This window comes from Microplitis demolitor, chromosome 4, assembly GCF_026212275.2.
Source record: "Microplitis demolitor isolate Queensland-Clemson2020A chromosome 4, iyMicDemo2.1a, whole genome shotgun sequence".
NCBI lineage: Eukaryota > Metazoa > Arthropoda > Insecta > Hymenoptera > Braconidae > Microplitis > Microplitis demolitor.
Window position 1 is genome coordinate 13,743,026 of NC_068548.1, and position 16,028 is coordinate 13,759,053.

Genomic DNA, 16,028 nt, shown 5'->3' on the forward strand with positions numbered 1-16,028 from the left:
GAAAAACTGTAAATGAAATGAAAGAAATGAAACTCTTACTCGATATGTATAAAAGTGTAGGAAAAGAACAACGTGATAAGGTTCAGTTAATGGCTGCAGAACGGAAAATTCGTACAGAAGTTGAAGAATTATGTCAACAGCTCAAAAAAATTCAAGTAAGTGTGGGATGATTTTATTTTTTTATTTTTATTGAATGTAAATGTATTTATAATCATACAATGAACCGTGTTATTAATATCTAATGATCTAAAATCGAAATATACTTTTATCTGAATTTATAGTGCAAGGGTATGACTTTATTCCCTCATACCCGAGAACTTGGTCACTTTTCCTTCAGTATCTCAAGTAATTTAGGCCCTAGGTTCTCAAACATCTAGTATAGCCGGGTACGAGACTTTATAGGATAGGGAAAATGATGTAATGAATTTGATTTATAGTACACTTCTTATAGTATACTTCTTATATTATAATATTATTTTATTAATTTAATTACTGTTCGGATTATTTAACAAACGTAAGCCACTGAATATACGTATATTTACATTAGAGTGGTATCAAAAAAATTATTATAATTAGTGTATAAACTAGGAGATCCTGGGTCTGACCTCATGAGAATTGTAAATAACAGATTTAAATAATTTATCTTATAAATTTAATTTGAAAATTTGATATTTTAATTTTTTATTAACAATCTAAGATTTTGACGAATAAAAAACGTAAATAAAGCAACAAAAAAAATTTTTTTTTTCAACTTTTTTGGTTAATTTGTTTTTTCCTTGCTAGAAGCTACATAATAATAATTTTGTAAAAAATTTTACTGGCATAGTTTAAATATTTGTTATAAACAAATGCATTGTTAATAAAATTTTCAACAATTTTTTTACAAATCTGATCCTTAATGGAAGTAATGATTTTTACGAAAAAAATCGTTTCTTTATTGCTGAAAAACACATTTGCTAATTAACATTTTTTTTTTGTTGCTCAATATTAATAGTAAGGAACCAGTTTTTTAAAATCACTATTTATCATGTTTCTCTTATATTATGAAAAAAAAAATTATTTTTTATCAATTTTTCATTTGTTTATTAAGGGGATTCTCTTAGGATTTCCCTTTCCAATTTTTTTGATAGAAGCGCTCCCGGGTGTCGAAAATCGATACTACAAAATTCAAATTTTTTTTTCAAAATGATTAAATAATTAAGTAATAAGTAAAACAATAAATTATTGAATTAAATGATGTTAGAAATAGTTGATAAATGTTTCTTGGATGATTTTTAATCATTAACTATTTACACAAATTAATTATCAAAAAATTTCACAATTACAGGTTAAACATGGACAATTGTTTTTTAATTTATTTTATATTTATCCGATAAATTCACAGAAAGCGAGATACTAAACTCGATTTCTAAAAAAATTACAAATTTAATGGTAATTTTATATTGTCATGTCGTTCAGTATTCAATCAATAATTTTATAAATAAATTTTGCATTTTGTCACTTGATGACAGTACCATATCATTTTTAAGGTACCATGGGGCGATTTATAAAGGCGGTAAAATTTAAATTTTATAATAAAAAATATTCATCTTTTTTTTTTTTTTTTAATAATTTTTAATAACGTAAAAAATTTTTAATCACATAAATGTGGTTATTGATCTTATTCAAAGTTACTTTTCTTTTACCTGCACCTAAATATATTTTTGGGCATGACGAAACTATAAAATATTACGGAATTTTAAAAATGTATACTCGAATAAAAAGTATAATTGTTTTATAATTAAAAATGTTCATGTAAGAAGCAGCACAAATTTTCTATAGTGTACTTATCACTCTCATTACTTCCATCTTATTCATCGGTAGATGAATAATATGTAAATATATATATATATATATATATATATATATATATATATATATATATATATATATATATATATATATATACATATATATATATTATCTATCTACTGGAGAATATAGACATATATGTAATTACTAGTAGGGCTTTTGAAGACTAGTCCGCGAAACAGCAGTCCACGAAAACCCAGGCTGCAAAGACACAGTTCGCGAGAGCTCTTTCAACAAAAGTCATTAACACCCCAAGCGATTGATAATTTATTTATCAACCGATTTGTTCGAATCCTAGTAAAAATGTTGGTGAAAACAAAAATTTGATTATTGTAATACCTGAAAATAGACTCATTATATTGACGTATCTATAATAATTCTGTGAGAATATGGATTGAAAAACTTATAATTTTAAGCCGAAGAAAAATAATTTAGAATCTAGAAAGATTTAATTTTTCGAAAAATGAGATCTATTGTGACCCAAGTGGATTTATTTTAATCAATTCAAATTCTTGAAGATCTATTGATATTTACAATTTTAGAGAAAATTTGATTTATTGATTTTTTTAATCTCGATAGACATCGGAATTTGAAATTTTTTATTGTTTAGTGACTTTCCATCTCCGCCTTGATCTTCGTAGATCTGAAAAATGAAAAAACAACATCTTTGTGACGTTTATTCTCATGCAAGATTTAGATCGCAGTTGATCTAAATTATTTTTTTTTTTTTTTGGGTACAACTAACTTTGCTATCAAATATGATTATGAAGCCGAGATAACGCAAACAACTCCTGAGACTTGATTCACGACTTGACTAATATTTATTTCGTTTGGAGTATACGTATTACCGAATTATTCTACATAGGGGTTGATCGAGGGGTAGCTTGTGGCTTTCAGGTATCAAGAGCTTGCTGAGATAACGCAAACAACTCCGGAGACTTGATTGGTAACTTGACTGACATTTATTTCGTTTGGAGTATACGTGTTATCATCAAGGACACACTCTTAAAAGTGTCTATAGGATGAAAGAAGGAGCCTGTTAGAATTCTAGCTGTCAATATTAATATCAAGTACCCTCTGATTACCATTTTCTACTTTCGATTTAAATAACATGGAAAAAAAAAATTTTGAGTTTGGAATTTTAAATCTCGGTAATAGTACATTGTACGAATGATTCCGCAGTACACTTTTGTAGGAAATTTAACTCTACAAAAAAAATCTCTTATGCTTTTTGATAAATTCATCTGTTCAAAAATTCTTTGAGCTTGAAATTAAATTTATAGTAAATTTTGAGATCATTTAACTTTTCTAGCGAATCATAAGACATCACAAAATGTCCCAGCATCTTTTTTGTAGACAATTGTACTTACTTCCAAATCTTTTTCAAGAAATTTTTTCATTTCTGCATTTTTCTAGTTATTTTAGATTTAATGTTGACATCTAAAAATCGTTCCAAGCACTTTTTTTTTTCCAAGAGCTTTACATTCAAATGGTAATAACTAGAAAACGATGTGAAATTTTTAACAAATTTGTCTGAGATAATTTGTAGGAAACAAAATTGTATAGAAAAAAATCTGGGCGTCGGTTGACTCTGCGGGCCAGCCCCAAAACTTCCCGCTGTTTTCGACCTCAAAGAGCTCGAAAACATTAGTGTAGATATATTTTCGAGCTCAAAAATGCTATCATATGTAATTGTTTTTTTACGATCTTTTCAAGCTCTAACAAGTTACCTGTTATGCTGAAGTTTGAAAATTTAAGAATCGAAAATCATCAATGAAGCGGTTTTTAAAATTTTGTTCCTGATTATGTTCTGTAAAATAAGTGTATTGAGGCAGAAATCAATGTCAGGGATCAAAATCAAGATTTAAATGAGTTTTGACTCATGTAAGAAACAATAAAATATGAAATATCCGAGAAAAATATTAAAAACTACGTTTTATCGATTTTTTTGTTGATAATATGATTTAAACTAAAAACCAAGTTCGATGACATTATATGATCAAAAGAAACCATAAAAAAGATGACTTGGTATGATATCAGGCACATTTTAGTACGTTATATTATGATTTATCCGGAAAAAATAACATAAAATGTTATTTTTTTAACTTTTCAACGCCGATATCTTTTGAACTAATCAATCGATTTTGATAGTTGACGTGGCAATCGGCGCGTTTTATTGAATTCTAGAGCTGATTAAAATTTGAAATCGATCGCGTCAGTCGTTTCGAAAATATTTAGAAAAAACCGTTTTTCACCATTTCTTTCTCCCGCGATAACTCTCAAACAAATTATCCGATTTTGATGTTTGAGGTCGCAATCGACGCGTTCTATTGAGTACTAGAGCTGATTAGATTTTGAAGTCGATCGTATAAGTTGTTTTTGAGAAATCAATAAAAAACTAAAAAAAAAATTTTTTTTTTTCGTAATTCGCAAATATTTTCGAGTCTATTCGATCAAATAATCTGAAATTTTCAGAAAAGTTGATGGCCAACAAGCTCTTTCGATTGCCACCTCAACCATCCAAATCGATCCATTAGTTCAAAAGTTACAAAGAGTTTACATACACACACACACACACACACACACACACACACACACACACACACACACACACACACACACACACACACACACACACACACACATACACACACTCGGACATTATTCTGAAAATAGTCAGAATAGCTTCCTAGGACCTTAAAACGTCGACATCTGACGAAAACTCGATTTTCGAAAATCGGGCTGAAAACAATAACTTCCCGAAATTTTTGAAAATCGTCGATTTTCTTAGCGGGAAGTTAAAAAGGTTCAATGACATTTTGTGATAAGTCTGATAGATTTGCTGGGAAAACTTCAAAGATCTCAAAATTTACTATAATTTTTTCTTTAAGCTCACATAACTTTTAAACAGATGGATTTATCAAAAAAACGTAAGAGACTTTTTTTTTGTAGACCGTTAAATTTCCTACAAAATTGTATCGTGGAATTATGCGTACAATGTACCTTTACCAAGATATAAAAAATAAAAATTCAAATTTTTTTTTCTCACATTATTTAAATGAGAAATAGAAAATCGAAATCAAGGAGTACTTAATATTAATATTAAGTGCTTACATTTTAACGAACTTCCTCTTTTATCCTACTGACACTTTTGAGTGTGTGACATTGAAAAAAAAAAAAAAAATAGTCGATTTTTTTAAACCGATCTAATATACATAGTACTTTATTCATCTACCGATGAATAAGATGGAAGTAATGAGAGTGATAAGTACACTATAGAAAATTTGTGCTGTTTCTTACATGAACATTTTTAATTATAAAACAATTATACTTTTTATTCGAGTATACATTTTTAAAATTCCGTAATATTTTATAGTTTCGTCATGCCCAAAAATATATTTAGGTGCAAGTAAAAGAAAAGTAACCATTATATTGAGAAAAAAAAATAATAATAGCAATAAAATAACGTTATTTATTAAGAAAAGTAACTTTTATCAAACTGTAATAGCTCATTGTGTGGCAAGAGATGAAACAAAATGATATTAGATGAGCATAAAGTAGGCTGCCCGAGCCGTAGGCAAAAGCTGACAATAACTGCAATCTGAAGTTGTGTTTCATCCCGTGTTACACGCTATTTTTGTCATGATTACTTGCATTGAAAATTAGTTTCAGTGGCAGCAGCCAGTTAGAATTAAGTTAATTTAAGATCGATGGTGTGATCAACCATAAGTCTACGCGTAGCTTATGATTTGCAATTTATAATTAAACAGAAACCATAAATATTAGTTATTATTTACACGAATTTTCATACAACTTGATGACTTAGTTAGAACTGTCATTAAGGCAGATAACATCAATAGCTTGAAATTATTTTTGAACAAAACGCAAGAATCAAAGTTCAAATCACTAATTCCTAAACTTGGATACTGGTATCATGAAAAATAGTTTTATAATTTTTGTTGTCAGAGCTTTACTGCAGATACATACCAGAAAACATATCCTCACACCGCAAGATTTATGCATCCGGGCTATTCAAAATTTTACCACCGTTGATTTCACTTTTATAACCAAGCCTTATTAAAAGAAACGATTTAAAATGATTGGAAAAAAAAATTTTTAATACTTTTTAATGCTTTTGAATACTTTTTGATCACCCTTTTTATGGGCATTTAACCTTAAAAATCGGTTCGAATCGTTTCTTCTAATCAAGAAATAATGACTTTTTATAGAAAATAAATGTTTTAGTCGTACGATACTTAGGGTCAAATACGGTGAAAGAAACACAAGCAGTACACCCTTTCTCACCTATCAAGATCCTCAAAAAAGTTAAGATTTAAAGTTTTTTAATCATAGAGAGTTTATATTTTATTTAATTTTGTTCAAACAAAAAATATGCACATCATGAAAATTACATATTTCGTGGGAAAAAGTCTCAGCTTTCAGAAAAAAATTTAAAATTAGATGTATCAAGCGCCGCACAGTCATAAAAATCGTCTTTCCTATTTTAAACGAATTTTAAACGGTCTTCTGTAACTTAAAATAAAAAATGGATATTTTCGTTGGAAAGCTGAGAATTTTTCCTACGAATAACTGTTATGTGCTCATTTTTTTTAAAAAATTTTTTCCTTCAAAAAAATTAATGAAAAAGTTAAAAACAAAAATTTTTAAAAAATTAAAAAATTCATAACTTTGAAACTACTGCATATTAAAGGCTCAAATTTTCAGAGAATTTTTTTCAAAATATATAGAATGACTCCACAAAGTTTAAATCAAATCGACGAGGGTCGCCCCGTAAAAATAACTTTATTTGGTGGAATGATCCATATATAAAAAAATTTTTTCGGAACAGTATTATATATAATCATGTATAATTATTTATAATTATACAGCATCGTATACAATTATATATGGATATATATACAAGATTATATATAATTATATATGATTCTATATGAAAAAAATTTCTCGGAATAGTATTATATATAATCATATATAATTATATATAATTCTATATGGATATATATATAAGATTATATATAATTATAAATAATCATATATAGTTATATATAATTATGTATGATTATATATAAACATTTTTTCTAGGGTTGTATGATTTACACTTCCGTAACTTAGAGTCCGAGAGCTGATGAGCAGTTTTGGACAGGTTCTTGAGGCACTCAGCAAAATTTTGTGTGCCCTCGAAAGACCCTTAAAAAAAAAAGTTGAGGTCTGATTGGAGGGTAGTGGCCCTCCGGCAACCCTTTGAATTTTTGAAAAAGGGAAATTTCCTTCAACGATTAGCCATTGCTTTTTCAAAAAAAAAATTTTTTTCCTATCGTCACATGAATTTAAAAAAACAACAAGAAAAGGATTTTTGGTGGTTTTTCGGAAAATCAATGAAATGAAAATACTGTGGAAATTGACAATGTTAAGTATGTATTTTATAGTTCAATGCATCCACAAAACCCCTACAAAAAGCCAGATTAATCCAATCAGCCGTTTTTTTGTTTCAATCGATCAAATTTTAAAAAAACATTAAAGGATCACGTTTTTTGCTCTGAAAAGCTTATAATCTTTAACCAAATGAGAAAACAAATTTTTTTCTGAGCTTTGTACACATTTTTATTACAAATAGTGCTTAAGTTTTCAAAAAAACCAAAAAAAAAATTAACAATAGTATATTACACACCTAGGGTATTAAAGACATACAAATAAAAATAGACTAAATTGGATCATCAATGGTACAAGCAATTCGTCCGAAATCCTTCTTGTCTCTAGTTAGCAACTGGAATATATTCAAACCGTAAATGCGGTTCAAAAACAATTATTAACATTTTGGCGAAACTTGGTGTCTGTGCATCATATTATAGTGTTGTTCTTTATGAAATATCAGCTATTAAATCTAATATAATTAAAATTGAATCCAATGCTTGTCTTCAATTCGTTTTTGATAATGCTGATCATTATCCGTCGACTTTAGACGGGTTAAATAGTTTTCATTGTATGGATGGTATTTTTTGTGTGACGCCTGCTACAATATTAACATCCACTGGAGGAATTGCAAAATTAAATCAATTACTAACAGCTATGCAAATATCCGTAAAAGGAACAATAAATATTGACTACCTACCTACAAATCAATTTTCGCTAGAATCAATTAATTTCGTGGACATTGGTAGCTTAAAATTCGGGGATTTTTTATGTGACATTTCTGTTAGTTATGCAACTCACATTTAGGGAAGTTATTCAAAAGTTAAAAGCCTACCAGAGATAAGAAGTTTCATGGATCGTGTGTTGTCATGCATGCCATACAAAGTCTCGTGCATACAGTATTTATCATTTGTACAGGAAAATTCATCTGATTTCCGAACTGCGTATACATTAGGGTGCTTCGTTTCCAGCGAAAGTATTTTTTTGTTGCTTATTAAGCAAAATATTGTTTTTTACGCTAAAACAAATATTCCTGCCAAGTTTGAGCTCTTAATTCCAATCCTAAGTACTTTCCATTTGACTTCAAAGATTTCCCATTTAAAATACACGTAAATTAAATTACTTTTTTTTTAACTTTCTAATACTCAGCTGCGTTTTATGATATCAACACGGTTTTAGTCGCAAATTGTAGGGCGTTTGGTGTTCTTCAAAAGTGCCCATAGCAACTTAGCTGTAATTCCAACTCTTTCACTTGTGTCCGTTGCGGAAGTCATTTTTCGTATCAAATTGACCTTTATTGGCGTGCAAAACGTAAATCAATGAATGCACACCAAAAATGTAAATGGGAATTTTATAGGGAATTTTATTTTCTTCAAAAAAAGCCCTATGAGTCAAGTCGCTAAATTCCACAGTTTCCAAGTTATAAGAGTTTTAATAATTTAAACAATACAATAGCAATTGTCATTTTTTTTAATATTATATTTTAAGTGTATTTTAAATGGGAAATCTCTGAAATCAAATGGAACCTGGTTTCAAATACACAGTCCATTTATCTCTTCACCCAAATGAAAATCCTCATCAACTGCATTACTTGGAAATTCGAAGATTGGCTGTCATAAAGAAATCCAAAAATGATTGAAAAGTATGGCAAATATGATTGGATTTAATGTCGATATTTATAAATATTCTAAATCTAATACTGTCTAGACTCTGATTTCAACTGTACCAGCTGTAGAAGTGGATAGAAAAAAAATCTATGAACACTGCTTTATTATTACAACAGATTGCTGCTGTGATAATGAACGATTCGACAATAATTGAAAAGACACTTCAATTTGAGCTGGCTCCTTTTCCGATGGCTTTATTTGATGATAAAGGTATTATGCGTGAGTCGAAAAAATCGAAATTATATGATACTTTGAGTTCTTCATCGTTCATCAGAGTTATCTGGCTGTCTGTAGTCGTTGATGGAGGGTTTCTTTTGCACAAAGTTTTGTGGAAAGAAAAGAAAACATTTAGTGACTTATTATAGCAGATTATAGGAGATATATTTTTAGCCATTATTCAAGCACTACTTCGATCATTTTTTATGGTTATGAGGAAGAATTTCGAAGTCTTAAATCATATGAAAGATACAGACGAGTTTCAAAAAAGGTCGCGCCCGGAATCACATTTAAACTTGATATGAAGCTAACGGAAAGAAGACGTCTTTTTATCGAATGTGAAGTGTAATCTCGTTTCATCACAAAATTAAAAAGCACTCATAGCAGAAACCAATTTAACAATAAAACAAGCTAAAGAAGATGCTGATGCACTAATTATTCAAACTGCTATAGATTTTGCACCAAAAAATCTGGATAAAAAGGTTGTTGCAATTGGGACCGACATCGACCTTGCAGCGTTACTAATTGCGTTGACATAATTTTTATAAACCATCAATTATGGCAATACGTGAAAGTATTTTATAATCCAAATACATCTGCTGAAGATATCAAAATCGCTGGAGAAAAAAATAATGCTATCATTGTTTGGAGAGTTAAATATTGATGTGACTACAAGCCAATGACGTGTTTCCCGATTTATGAACATGATTAATAAGTCGAAAATCAATCTAGCGACTCTACCACTAACGTCAGCAGCATCATTTCTCCAATCCTTCAGGACCTATTACTATGTACAGTATTGGCTTGGTAATCAAATGAATCCGGAAAATTGGGGTTGGATGAAAACAGAGGCAATGTATCTGCTTGTAAAAACAACGGAAAAATTATCTCCTGAGGAGTTATTAAAATTTATTCACTGTACCTGTACAAAAGATTGATCTAAAAGATGCGGATGTAAAAAGGCCGGGCTTCCATGCTCTTCTTGCTACAAGAATTGTAAAGGTGACAGTTGTTTAAATAGTGAAAGAAAAACGGTGAAAGTGATGATATTAATGATGATGAGATTCCAATCGGTTTGCAAAATGCAGATCAAGACGATTCTAAACATGATGAAGATAGCTCAGAAAAAAACGAAAGAAACATAATTGAACCACATGGAGAAGAACGAAAAATTGACAAAGAAATCGCTGATGATAGCTTACCCTTTGATGATACCACCACCAAAACGCACAAGGTTACCGAAAAAAATTAATAAATATATTTTATTAAATGTAAAGAAAAAAAAAATAAAGTTTGTTGAATTAAACATATTTTAAAAATTACTTATCGTTCATAAAATGCCTACACTAAAAAATAAGTAAAAGAATTTTTTTTATATACATGCTTTCACTCATAATTCATTGTATAATAGAGTTAGAGCTTCGCTCAAAAGCTCAATTTATACATTAAGTAATAAAGAATAAATGAGACTTGAAGTGTTCTTATCGTATTTTCAATAGCTTATAATGATTGAATTCAAAAGTCAAAAAAAAAATTTATTTAGAAGAAATTATATAAATAATATTTTAAAAAATTGACAAACAATTGAGTTAGAGCTTCGGTTAAAAGCTTAATTTGTTCAAATATTAATAGAGAATAAGAAAGCATTGAAGTTTTTAAATCGTATCTTCAATCGTTTATAAGCTATTTTAATAACAATGAAGAGAAACAGAAAGGTAGCGACAAGTCCGAGTGTACAATAATTTTAAAAAATAGAAATAAAAATTTTCCGATAAAAACAAACACGTGGTAGTATTTAGTATCTAAAAAAAATATATAGCATAAAAATTCATATGTTTATAACAAATTGTTTGTTTAATAAACGGATGAAAAATTGATAAAAAATAATTTTTATTTCTTAATATAAGAGAACATGATAAATAATGATCTTAAAAAAATGGTTCCTTAATATTAATATTTAGCAAAAAAAAAAAATGTTAATTAGCAAATGTGGTTTTCAGCACTAAAAAAATTTATTCAAGAAATGATTCTTTTTTTACAAATCATTATTTCCATTAAGGATCAGATTCCCGAAAAAATTGTTTAAAATCTTATTAACAATGCATTTGGTTAAAACAAATATTTAAACAATGCCGGTAATTTTTTTTTTTTTTAATTATTGTTATGTAGGTTCTAGCAATAAAAAAACAAATCAACAAGAAAAGTTAAAAAAAAAAAAATAATTTCGTGATTGCTTTATTTATATTTTTCATTTTTCAAAGCCTTAAATTGTTAATAAAAAAATGAAAGATCTAAATTTTTCAATTTTTCCAAAGGCGATCTATTCTAAACCCTTTCAAAAATAGCTCCAATAAGTGAAAAAAATTATAGGTTTTTTGTTTAAAAATAATCAGAGTTTTTATATAAACTTTTAACAGGTAAAAATTAATTAAGGTAGTTTACTCGCAACATTCGTAGCTAAAAGTATAGCATAATCGTAACTACAAAAAGTTAGAGATACTCAATGTCAGAATATTTTATTTTTGTGTGAGACTGTATCCAATACATTACAGTTTTAAATAAACAGATATACGCTAGTACAATCACACTGATGAGTATAATAAATGTGGCAATGCCGCAAATATTAATATTGAATAGTCTTAGATTAAACGTATAGGTAGCAATTTTTATATAGTGTGAATTTAATATACATATAGTTTTTTATCGTTGGCAATCGCAAATTTTGGAGAAAATAAATTTTTGTGCATATTTTAATAATTTTTTTTCTACTTATTAGTTTATCGCATTTAAAAAGAACAAAATTGTCCGATGTACACTGCTTTCGATATCATAATTTTTTAAGATTCTAAAGCTATTAGAAAAGCCATCATTAATATAAGTTAATATCAAAAAATAATTTTTTTAAAAAATAAATTTTGTAAAAATCCATCACGAAAACTCATGAACTCTGTCTTTACCAGCATTTCACTCTAAATACATCAATTAAGTATAAGACTTGAACTCTCGTGATGCGACCAGTGAGCAACGTTCAGGGCTACCAGCCAAGAGAAGCCGTGTTCGAACCCAGTAGACGCCCAGGATTTTTTTATCATTTGCTATTATCAAATCTTGTTTCTAAATTCGTAATACGTTCGCGCAGTAATAATCAAATCAAAAATTCGGTATTTAATTTTTTTTTTTTTTTTTTTTTTTTTCAAAAATAGTTTTTTCGGATTGATGATTTTGACATCACTCATATGTCATACTGACGTCATGGAATGTCACACAGACATCACATTTACGTCATGTATACGTCATTCGTTTTACATCATAATCTTACGTAAAAAAGTGCGAAATAATGAGTCACACCTGACTCATTCATGACTAATATCTTACGTAAATGATGACATAGCGTAACATCACTCTGACGTCAAATTTACGTCAATGTGTTCACTGGTTAGTTTACTAAAAAATTGCGGTAAAATTTTTTTTTAGGCGAATTATTGTCCATTCATATGTTTAGAAAGTACCTAATTTTTTTATTCCTTAACATTCATATTTTATCAGGCAAAATAATTTTTTTTGATCATGCATACTTGTCTTTAAATTGAGTTTCAGAATTGATCGTCGTAGTCTGCATAGTTTGAGTAATGGTTTTGTGCTCCGCTGGTCCAATTCCCATTCTCATGAATTTCTCGGCTATCTGCGCTGGGCTGGGCAATTTTATTTTAGCAACCTGTTGTTGAATGTCTTGGACTTGCTCACTAGTTTGCTGGAGCAAAGCCGTGAGGTTAGTCACAGAACTGGGTTCTGAGGCAACTGGACGCTGCTTTAAAGTTTCAAATTGCTCTTCGAGTTTACTGATTTGCTCAGTGTTGGTCTGAATTGCCATTTGTATGTCTTCCAGTTTTTCATCCACGCGCTCCATCTACTGGATACCGGTCATGAGGTTGATGCTGGAGTGGATATTAACTGACCACTGATAGCATGATCCATTCGTGCTTACAATTTACCAAATTCCTCTCTCATTTGTTTCATGACCTTTTCCACAATTGAGGACGTTGCCACCGCTGTTAAATTAGTAGCAGGGATCGTTTGACTCTAATACAAGGTTGATGACGGACGACCAAAGTCAAGAGTAGGTAGAGCCCACCGTGTGATTGCAGGATCTTGCCAAGCTTAGGAAATCAGTTACAATATTTTCTGGTACTGATGGCATTAATGGTGTTGACAGTGATTGTGATGTGATGGATAAATGAGCTTGATGAGATGAAGATGACTCAGAATCAGATACTTCGTCTCCAGCCTCGGCTAAATTAGCGTCATCATGCTGGCTCTCCGTATCCGATACGAAATCACCTGGTGACTTGATCTTCATGATAATGATTTAATTGAAGAATAATTCAATAATTTCACGTCGTACAGTATTTGAGACTTCTTGATAAGTACTGGGGACGTTCGTTAGACCAAATAGCTTACTGATCTATTTAAATGAACTACGACCATCGACACAAAATGCTGTATATTGACGACTATTTTCTTCAACCAGAATATGATGAAAAGCGTCGCTGACATCCAGTATAGAAATCATCTTAATGCCTTGAAGACTTGATAAAGTGCGGTGCATAATCGGTTACGGATAAGCAGACTTTTTGGTTTTCTTATTGAGTGGTCTGTAATCCACTCTTTCATGCATAGCTTACATTACTGGAGGACTTCGCCGATAAGGTTTTGAACGAGCTAGCGTATCATCAGTTAGTTCTATTTTATGTTGGACGAGATGAGTCAGGCCCAAATCAGCTGATCTATTTTTTTCAAATTCTGCTAGATTTGTTTGACAAGTACAAGAATAGGAAGAATGAGGGACATCATTGGAATTTAGCTTCCATACACAATCTTTGAAATTTACTCAGATATCGGCTGCTTGTCAAAAATCAAGACCAAGAACCACTGGAGTAGACAAATTTGGTAATTTACTTAGCCAAGTAATTATTTCGTGACCGTCTAATTTTATCCGGAATGAGGCTCCACCTTGTGTCTGCGTTGACTTGGAATTGGCCCTTGTTACTCTATGAGTACTAGTAGGGTTAGAGGTGAGCTCCCGTAGTTGATATTTCTTAATCTGTTCGTAAGCAATTTCGGAAATATAACTACGGTCACTTCCACTATCCATTAATGCGTCGATGGTATGTCTACCAATAAGAATTTCTGCAAGCATTCGACTGACCTTTGAAGGAGCCTCAATACTAGTTGCTGCTGACATACAACTAGATTTAGTATCATTACTCAGCATCGGCAACAAGGTACTCTCCTGAGTATCTGGATTCGTTGTGATCTTGGCATGAGGTACGTAACCGATTTTTTCACTCATGTCAGAACAATATTCATCAACCTCAGAGTCATACAAAGGACAATCATCCTTTCCTTGACCACAGAAAGTTGCTGGGTATGTCTCGTGGTGATTGTGTAACTTCGACGCAGTTTGCTGATCTTATGATCCCCTATCTGGTATAAATTTTCCAATACTGTTGATGGACTTAATTTTGCTATGTCGAATTTTATTTTTAAAATTACCCGTCGGGGTTTTTGTCTTTTTAATTTTTATTTTCCATGTTTTAGTGAAATTATTAATTTTAACTTTCGGCGTTTTAGTTTTATGAACACGCGGCGAAGAATCGGAACTTTTTTCCCAGGAAGAATCCTCATCTTGCGCTTTACAAGAAATTTTTTGAACCGGCGACGTCAGATCGATTAAATCACCAACTTCAAGGTTTTTTGAAGTATTGTTATCGGGCTTAGAGGTAGACGCGACCGGAGAATGTAAATAAATTTGTCCATTGGAGATGGTGAACTCGTTATGTGGCTCTTGATCGGAAACGTTAGTGTTATGTGGGATAGTAAGGGAACGTACCCAGACTATCTAGTGGCCTATTTTTTTAGATTTTTTGACCCCTCCCTCCCCTCGGTGACCACTCGTAGTATATGCCAAGATCCCTCTTCCCCTTTTGTTTCCACGTAGTAATTCATAGTTATTATTTTTAATCATTTTACAGGCAAAAAGTGAAAAAAAAAAAAAAAATAATTTGGCTTATACTCGTCTTTATTGCATAAGACTGCATGCATACTTAAATTGCTAGTGAATTATATATTATGAAAAAGAACAACATTTGTGAAAACATATTGCTATACAGTATGTAACTTACAGTAACTTAATTTACAAACACAACGATTATTTTCTGTTTAATCACATTGATATTCGTCTCATACGTCTTCAACAAATATGTTTTCAACATCAACCTACTCGGATACATCGTTGATTACGGGGGAAGTAATATCAGAAGTTTTTTCAGCCTTGGTTATTTCCTCTTCATCGATGGCCTCGACGTTTAACCACTCCACGCTTTCTTCCAAAACACATAAAACCTCATGTGGCTTCCTGGAGAGACCCCGCAGAGGTCGCACGTTAGACAGGTGGTCCACTGCACCACCATGCAAATTTTTTCGATGGCTGTTCATTGATTTTTTTGAGGCGGAATAAAGGCCACAAGTTGAACACGTTCTTCCGTTGATATCGTCTTTAATAGGTGGACAGTATAAATCATAAGGTATTTCTCTACCCTGTGAGAAATTCTGCCGTATTGTTATAGATTGACGTACAAGTAATGATGGAAATATTTCCGACCCAACTTCATCTGGACTTTGTATACGGAAAGGGTTTTGTGACATCGGAAAAATTGTCGGTAAAAAGCCTTGGTACAGAACATTTTTTAATACACTGTGACGAGGAGCACAGGAGTCATCGGAGCACTCAGTGATTTGAAGGAAATATTGAATTTCATGAACGTGATTTCCATACCAGGTGTCAGAAACTTGTGCAGTTTCCGG

General features: G+C 30.6%; 1 protein-coding gene across 2 annotated transcripts in view; it reads left to right on the forward strand.

Moving 5' to 3' along the window:
- The window catches only part of LOC103578561 (E3 ubiquitin-protein ligase Bre1), an 86,581-nt gene that overhangs the window by 27,210 nt on the left and 43,343 nt on the right, over window positions 1-16,028 (forward strand). For both annotated transcript variants that reach the window (XM_014443989.2, XM_014443988.2), the window contains exon 9: window positions 2-155. In XM_014443989.2, coding sequence (XP_014299475.2) covers window positions 2-155 — 154 coding nt within the window. The remainder of the gene's footprint in view (window position 1; window positions 156-16,028) is intronic.